Source organism: Podarcis gaigeae (assembly GCF_964106915.1).
Source record: "Podarcis gaigeae genome assembly, chromosome: 13".
Lineage (NCBI taxonomy): Eukaryota > Metazoa > Chordata > Lepidosauria > Squamata > Lacertidae > Podarcis > Podarcis gaigeae.
The window spans coordinates 36,757,767-36,765,936 of record NC_139689.1 but is presented as its reverse complement, the minus strand read 5'-3'; the positions used below and the strand labels follow the sequence as shown (position 1 = coordinate 36,765,936).

Sequence of the window (8,170 nt, the reverse complement as noted above, 5' to 3'; positions counted from 1 at the left end):
GGGGATGAGCACAAACCTGAAGAGAATATACGCCTTCCTCCTCCAGTGTGAGATCTTAGGACTGTGTGAAGTCCCATTATCCTAGACCCCCCCCCCCCATCAGAAGCTCCAGTTATTTAATCGTACAAAGAGCTTGGCTCAGGTCCACAGTTGCTGCCTCTCTAAATTCTGCCCCCCCACTGTCAAGGTTCACCCTGTTCCCCGTTCAGCTTCCTCCTCCCTTAGCAAGTGCAGCGCCTGTTCGCTCAGCAATCAAGGTGGCTGATTCAGAATCGCATCGATCAACACATGATGGGTGAGTGAATGACTGAACAAGGAGGGAGGGGAGGAGCCTCCCCCTCCTTAATTTACCCACCTATCCAGGATATAAACCCCTGGCTGAGAGAGAGCTGCTAACAGAGGCATCAGCAAGAAGAAGCAACTTGAAACTTGCAGAAGGGCTGGCTGAATCCTACTTGCACCCGTCTGCATCTAGCTTTGCACCTGTTCCTACCTCGTTTTGACAGTGAGTACCTGGGACAGGCAATTGTTGGTTTGGTTGGTGTGTGTGGGGGAAGTCCCTTCGATCTGCTGCTGGGCTTCTTTTAAGGGAAGGAAATAAAGTTGTGGGGACTAGGGAATAAAGCCGAAGCATGACTTAATTTCTAAAAGCTGAGGGCTGCTTGGGGTTCCCGAACACAACAGGATGGCAGGTGTTTTTTGGGCACATGTTCATCTTCTGCTTGCTGTTTCCTGACATTTTATAGCAGGTGCTTGCTGAGTCTTGGGATCAGGGGTCAAAAGGGAAAGAGGCTGTTTCAGGGAACCGGACATTCTGCTGGATGAACATTTGACAGCGGCATGTTTGTACGCAGTTACAAACTGAGCATCTGCCGGTGTTCTGTTTTCCGGGCAGTTTAGGAAAGGCTGATGGCCATGCCAGATCTCAACAAGGTGGCAATGTATTAATGTAAAGCTGGCATTTCCACAAGGAACTATGGGATGCTTTTGCAGGGCTCACCTGGCAGCACGGGGTTAGTTCAGGCTGCTTAGCAGGCTTTGTGCGTTCTCGTCTGTTTCCTTCCAGATGGTGGCCTCTCTGAAGCCCTGGCCTCTTGTGATCGCCGTGACCCTGTGCATCTTGTTCTGCTTGGGGACCTTAGTGGATGCCTACCCTCCCAAGCCAGAGAGTCCCGGAGAAGATGCTTCCCCAGAAGAGATGGCCAAATACTTCTCAGCTCTCCGGCATTACATCAACTTGGTGACACGGCAGAGGTGAGCAGGATCGTGTGGGTTTGGGTGTGCAGTAGTGGTTTCTTATGTACCAGGGAAATAATCACACACACACACACACACACACACACACACCCCGCTGCTTGCCTGAATGTTGGTGGGGAATGGGCATTGGGTGTAGAGGTCCAAAGCAACGGAGGAAAGGCTTTAGCTCCCTGCCAAGTAGAGCACACATTCTTAACATTCCCCAGGTGAAGGCAGCAGAGGGAGTGAGTCAGGGCAAGGCTGCTGTCTGAGACTGTATCCAGCTCACTAGCATCCTTGTCTGTCATCAGTTGTGAAGCTGCAAGGAAGCCACAGTGAACCCTTTCGAAAGATGATACCTTTCTTCAACCTTAGACTGTTCCTGTGCCAGGTTTCATTTTCGCTGTGTTGTGAAAGCACGCTAACAGCATACCCTCCAACATTTCTCCAATGAAAATAGGGATGTCCTATTTACTACTACTACTACTACTACTACTACTACTCTACTACTAATACCCCTCCCATCCAACTGGGTTTGCCCCAACCACTCTGGGTGGCTTCCAACATACAGTCATACCTCGGGTTGAAGTCGCTTGAGGTTAAGCCTTTTTGGGTTGCATTCCGCGGCAACCCGGAAGTAATGGAGTGTGTTATTTCCAGGTTTTGCCACTCACGCATGCACAGATGCGCAAAATGACGTCACACGCATGCACAGAAGCGGCAAATCACAACCTGCGCATGCGCAGATGCGGGTTGCATTCGCTTCAGGATGCAAACGGGGCTCTGGAACGGATCCCGTTCGCATCCAGAGGTACCACTGTATATAAAAACATAATAAAACATTAAACATTAAAAAAACCCCTTCCCTATACAGGGCTGACTTCTGATGTCTTCTAAAGGTTGTAAAGTTACTTGTCTCCTTGGCTCAAGGGGAGTCACATGACTCCATACCCTCCAACATTTCTCTTATGAAAATAGGGACATCCTGAGGAAAAGCAAGACATTCTGGGATCAAATCAGAAATCGGGAAGGCTTCTGTAAATCTGGAAAATAGGGACACTTGGAGGGTCTGCAAACAGTTTTTATCTTCTGCTGAGTGAGTGTGTAAGTTAAGAAGGCCCACGAAGCAAGTTCTTAAACCTTATTTGCCTATGCAAATAATCACTACTTTGTCAAGTACGTTAACTATGGTCTGTGCGCCCACAGAGTGTAGCTTTTCACTTGCAGAGATTGCTGAGCCCTGCAGCTTTTAAAGGCAGCCAATCAAATCAGCAGCCCAGCTGCTTAAAAAAAAAGAAAAAAGCCTATTTCAACACCTCCACCATTAGCACCAAGTGCCTGGTACAGCCCATTAACTGTCATCTCCTAGAAACTTAATTGGAAATCTGACCCAGGAGGCGATTAGCAAGCCCTCACCCCTCTGGGGTGATTCATTTTGTCTCCATGTCCTTCTTGAACTCCTGACCCAGTTCTGAACCCAGGGGAGCTGTGGATCTGACTTCTGCAAACCACGGAACTGCAGCACATATATTCCTGTGGGGGGGGGGGGAGCACAAGCCTTTTAGAATCCACTGATAAATGCCCACCTTTGCAAGGAGAGTCACACCCTAAGGGTCAGCTCTTGTAGCCAATCTTTTCTGTTGCTCTTCTCTGACAAGCCTTCTTTGGGGATGTTCAAACACAGGCAAGATTTGCAATGCAGGTTTTGCATTTGAGTTGCATGCCCAAACCATTGTATTGGGAAGTTTTTAATGTTTGACATTTTGTGATGTCTTTATGTGTGCTGGAAGCTGTCAAGAGTGGCTGGGGAAGCCCAGGCAGATGGGTGGGGTATTATTATTATTATTATTATTGGTTGTTTAGGGCTACTTGAAGTTTCTATCCTCTGCTCCGAAATTCCTTGATGATGATGATGATAATAATAATAATAATAAAATAATTTCTTATTTATACCCTTCCCATCTGGCTGGGTTTCCCCAGCCACTCTGGGTGGGTCCTAACAGAATATTAAAAGAACACTAAAATGTCAAACATTAAAAACTTCCCTAAACGGGGCTGCCTTCAGATGTCTTCTAAAACTCAGATACAGTCATATCGCGAGTTGAATGTGCTTCGGGTTGAGCACGTTTGAGTTGCGCTCCGTGGCAACCCGGAAGTAACAGAGCACGTTACTTCCGGGTTTCGCCGCTCGCGCATGCGCAGACGCTCAAAATGACGTCACACACATGCGCGGAAGCGGCCAAACGCGACCCGCGCACACGCAGACGAGCCGTCGCGTCTTGCGTTCCATTTGGGATGCGAACAGGGCTCCGGAATGGATCGCATCCCGAGGTACCACTGTAGTTGTTTATTTCCTTCACATCTGATGTGAGGGTGTTACACAGGGCGGGCGCCAGTACCAAGAAGGCCCTCTGCCTGGTTCCCTGTAACCTCACTTCTCACAGGGAGGGAACCGCCAGAAGGCCCTCAGAGCTGGACCTCAGTGTCTGGGCTGAACGATGGGGGTGGAGACACTCCTTCAGGTATACTGGGCCCAAAGGTGTAGACGTGAGTGGTGATGCCTCAGTAGCTCATTCTGTACATGCTTAGAGGCATTCCTTTCTTATCCTTGCTCCATCTGTTGCAAGTGCAGTGTGGGGCTCCTGCCTTGTAGCTGCTGAAATTAGGTGATGGGGAGAGGAAGAGTAAAAATCTGGACATCTCTCCAAGGGAACTTCTAAGATGGCACTAACTCAGTCCTTCCTCTCCATCCCTCTCTCTACACAAGGTATGGCAAGAGATCTAGTCCAGAGAGCTTGATGTCTGAACTCATTTTTGGAGACAGCAGCAGCAGCAGCAGTAACAGCAACAGTGACCACAACATGAGATCACGGTGAGTCCTCCTAGCATTGCAGGGCATAGCCCTTTTTAGAGTACCGAAAGCCACTTGTACCTGACATGGGTCCTATTCTTTCTAGAGGAGTGGGTGGCGCTGTGGTCTAAACCACTGAGCCTCTTGGGCTTGCTGATCGTAAGGTTGGCACTTCGAATCCTCACAATGGAGTGAGCTCCCGTTGCTCTGTCCCAGCTCCTGCCAACCTAGCAGTTTGAAAGCACACCAGTGCAAGCAGATAAATAGGTACCATTGCGGTGGGAAGGTAAACAGCATTTCCGTGCGCTCTGGTTTCCGTCACGGTGTTCTGTTGCACCAGAAGCAGTTTAGACCTGCTGACCACATGACCTGGAAAGCTGTCTGTGGACAAACGCTGGCTCCCTCGGCCTGAAAGTGAGATGAGCGCTGCAACCATAGCTGAGAACTTTCAGATTTGAAAATAAAGGGATCAGCAGCCTCGAAAATAAGGGTTCAGCAGACTCAGCTGTCCTGGGGACAGTCTACCGGATATCTAACTGTCCGGGATAGCAGTGGGAAGCAGTGGGAAATGGCGCTGGAATAAGGGAATTTCCCGCAAAAAAAGGGAAGGTTGACAGCTATGGCCGCAACCCCATAGTCACCTTTGACTGGACATAACTGTCCAGGGGTCCTTTACCTTTCATTTTTACCTATTCTTTCTAACCACGACAACTTTTGAGGATTGCTAAATAGGAAGGAAAGGACATGCTCTAAATGCTCAGCAGTGGTGTAGCGTGGGGGGTGCAGGGGGGGCCGGCCGCACCAGGTGCAACATCTGGGGTTAGGGGGCGCAAATCCACGGGTTAGGGGGTGCAAATTACTTGCCTTGCCCTGGGTGCTGACAACCCACGCTATGCCACTGATGCTCAGATACTTTTCTGTGTGATTACTGTGATGTCTAATCTGTAGAAACAAAGGTGAGTTTAAGACTCAGACTTGCTTGGGAGCCACCTCCATCTTGACCCAGTGCAATGTTTCCCCTCTGCCCCCCCACAACCCCCGAAAGATTACCCATCACTAGGAAAGCAGCATTCTGCACTTATCCAAAGGAACCTCCCTGCTACTATTATATGCCACCTTCTCCTCAAAGCTGGTGCTCACAACAACCCTGTGAGGTAGGTTGGGCTGAGAGGCAGTGACTGGCCCAAGGCCACCCCAGCGAGCTTTGTGGCTGAGTGGGGATTCGAACCCGGGTCCTGCTCCAGCATTCTGACTGTTACACCACGCTGCCTCTGAAGACAAATGCGGAATAATTCCAGGAATCGTGCACTGCGGATTCAGAGCTGTGCGTGATCCAGTGCAATTATTCCATCCGTTTATCTTTTATGGCCCTTATTTCAGATCTAGCACATCCAAGGGCGACACTGAAAAAAGGTTTATATGAAACATATACAGCGGTACCTCGGGTTACAGACGCTTCAGGTTACGCGATTTCGGGTTGCGCTTCATGCCGAACTTGGAAGCACCAGAATAGGTTACTTCTGGGTTTTGGTGCTTGCACATGCGCAGAAGTGCTAAATTGCGCTTTGCGCATGCACAGAAGCACCGAATTGTGACCTGCGCATGTGCAGATGCGTCTCTGCGGGTTGCGAACTTGTCTCCCGCACCGATCACGTTCGCAACCCAAGGTTCCACTGTATTTAACAATGTAATATCATTTAAGCCAGGCTTTCCCAAACTTGGGTCTCTAGCTTCTTTGGGGACTGCAGTTCCCATCATCCCTGACCTAGCTGATGCTAGCTAGGCATGATGGGAGTTGTAGTTCAGAAACAGCTGGCGACCCAAGTGTCAGGTGGCAGAGGAACCAACCCCCACGGCAGGTTGCCAGGAACGGATAAGAGAAGGAAAAGGCCTTACCATCTGCTTTTCATTCAATAGTCACAGAGAGAGGCTCTTGGAATAATGGCATTTTCCCAAGTAAATCTTCACCTCCCTTCTCTTCCACTTCCCCATTCATCAACAGTACTCCCCGCCCCCCATGGTCTCCAAGCCCTTTGCTCTCCTACTTTTAAGGCCTGCCGGGTTCTAGGAGGTTGTGGGTCTGGAATGCTTTCTGGTGATATTCCCACACTTGCCTATTCAGAATCAGAAGTAAGTCATAGTTTTGTGGAGCTTACTCCCTGGAAAAGGGGTATTGTCAGGCAACAGAGGAACCAGCCCCCTCGGCAGGTTGCCAGGAACTGACAAGACAAGGAAAAGTTCTTACCATCTGCTTTTATTCAGTATTCACAGAGAGAGGCTCAGGGATGTGGCCTCTCAGAATTATGGTGTTGCTCAGAGTCAAGCCCCACTCCCTCTGTCCCTCCCACTTCTCATGAGTCATCACTATGGGTGCTGAAAAGTTGAAAAATTGAAATACATTCTAAAATCAGTTCAGAATCAAATTAATTGCAGCCATTGGGCTAGAGTTCTATGAAGATTACAGAAGGAAGGGGTCAGACTGTGCCTTGGCCAAAGGCCTGGTGGAACAGCTCTGTCTTGCAGGCCCTGTGGGAAGATGTCAAGTCCCTCAGGGCCCTAGCCTCTTGTGACAGAACGTTCCACCAGACCGGGGTCACGGCTGAAAAAGCCCTGGCTCTGGTTGAGCTCTTTGCTCTCCTACGTTCAAGGTCCTCCATGTTCTGGGAGAGGGTGTGTGTGTCTGGAATGCTTTCTAAAGACACGGTGTCCATCAGCTGTCGCCTATCTCCCTCATCTGCCTCAGAGCTGTGACCTCCCTCAAACCCCAGTTGTAATTCTGAATTCTGAGAGCCAGCGTGGTGTAGTGGTTAAAAGCGGTAGACTCGTAATCTGGGGAACCAGGTTCGCGTCTCTACTCCTCCATATGGAGCTGCTGGGTGACCTTGGGCCAGTCACACTTCTCTAAGTCTCTCAGCCCCACTCACCTCACAGAGTGTTTGTTGTGGGGGAGGAAGGGAAAGGAGAATGTTAGCTGCTTTGAGACTCCTTTGGGTAATGATAAAGCGGGATATAAAATCCAAACTCCCCCTCTTCTTCTTCTGAACTGTCTTCTTCTTCTCTGGAAGGGTCAGGCTGGGGAGGTGGTCTCCACCATTCTCCCTCTTCCCAGTCCGTAACACCAAGTTTTGGGAAACCCTGGTTTAAACCACCCAGCCTGTGGTGTGCCATTGTTCTGGATGGATTTGGAAGGGTGGGTGGCCTTGTTTTTGGGACAGAAGCAGCGAATCTTGCTCCTTCCCCTGTAATTGTGTGATTCTGCCTTTGTTTCCTGCAGATTTGATGATTCCTATGGGTGGTGATGACCTTCGCACACCTTTGCCGATGGCCCGCCGGCTGCCACTTTTTAGACGTTCCAGTTCTGTGGTGTCGTTTTGCGGTTTTTAAATTTTATTTTAAAGAAAAACAATCAACCCGTGACGAGAGCCGAAACTTTTCTTTGAAGAGACCCTCTCCTCTCCCCCACTTCGATTTTTTCCACCTCGTACTCGTGAGGCTTGGGGAATCATTTCCCCTCCCCAGGCAACACTACAACAAAGCCATGCCTCCGTCTTTCCATAAACCAGCAGGGGGCGACACAAGAGATCTTTGTGTCTGGGGACAAGGTGGGGGTGGGGGTGGGGCTGCCATTGGTGGTGATCTAGGTTGTATTCGTAGTGACGTCTGTGTTGACTCACCAGTGCAAGAGCCTACTATGTCTCCTCTGGGTTGATCTTTATTTTATATACCATTTGTGTGCGAGTGTGTATGTGTGGTTATGGGTGAATGTATGTAAATGTATGCATTTTCAATGAATTTTCTCTGCATCCACAATAAAAAGCAAGTTTAATGGAGAAGCCTCCTGGAGTTTTTCTTTTAATTAAATTTCCCCAATTAATTTCAAATCAAATAATTACATAACATATTTGTTTCACGGATGGGCTTCCCACTCACACTCCCATAGTGTTTTTTATTCAAACCCTTTTCTTTCTTTCTTTTTTGAAATCTTTTTTATTTGATTTCCCCCCAGTACAGAGTTATAAGAATCCAAATATATATCCATATACAGAGATTTCTCCGAATCTCAGGACTCCCCCCCCCCATCCC

The 8,170-nt window shown here is 48.9% G+C and overlaps 1 protein-coding gene across 1 annotated transcript; it reads left to right on the top strand.

Annotated features, from left to right (window-relative positions):
• Positions 1–386: 386 nt before the first annotated feature.
• Positions 387–7,920, top strand: LOC310830254 (goannatyrotoxin-Vere1-like). The gene is made up of 4 exons (XM_083710004.1): positions 387–505; positions 1,067–1,254; positions 4,004–4,108; positions 7,362–7,920. The coding sequence occupies exons 2-4, from the start codon at positions 1,067–1,069 to the stop codon at positions 7,384–7,386; spliced, it is 318 nt and encodes a 105-aa protein (XP_083566130.1). The 5' UTR covers positions 387–505; the 3' UTR covers positions 7,387–7,920.
• The last annotated feature ends 250 nt before the right edge of the window (positions 7,921–8,170 follow it).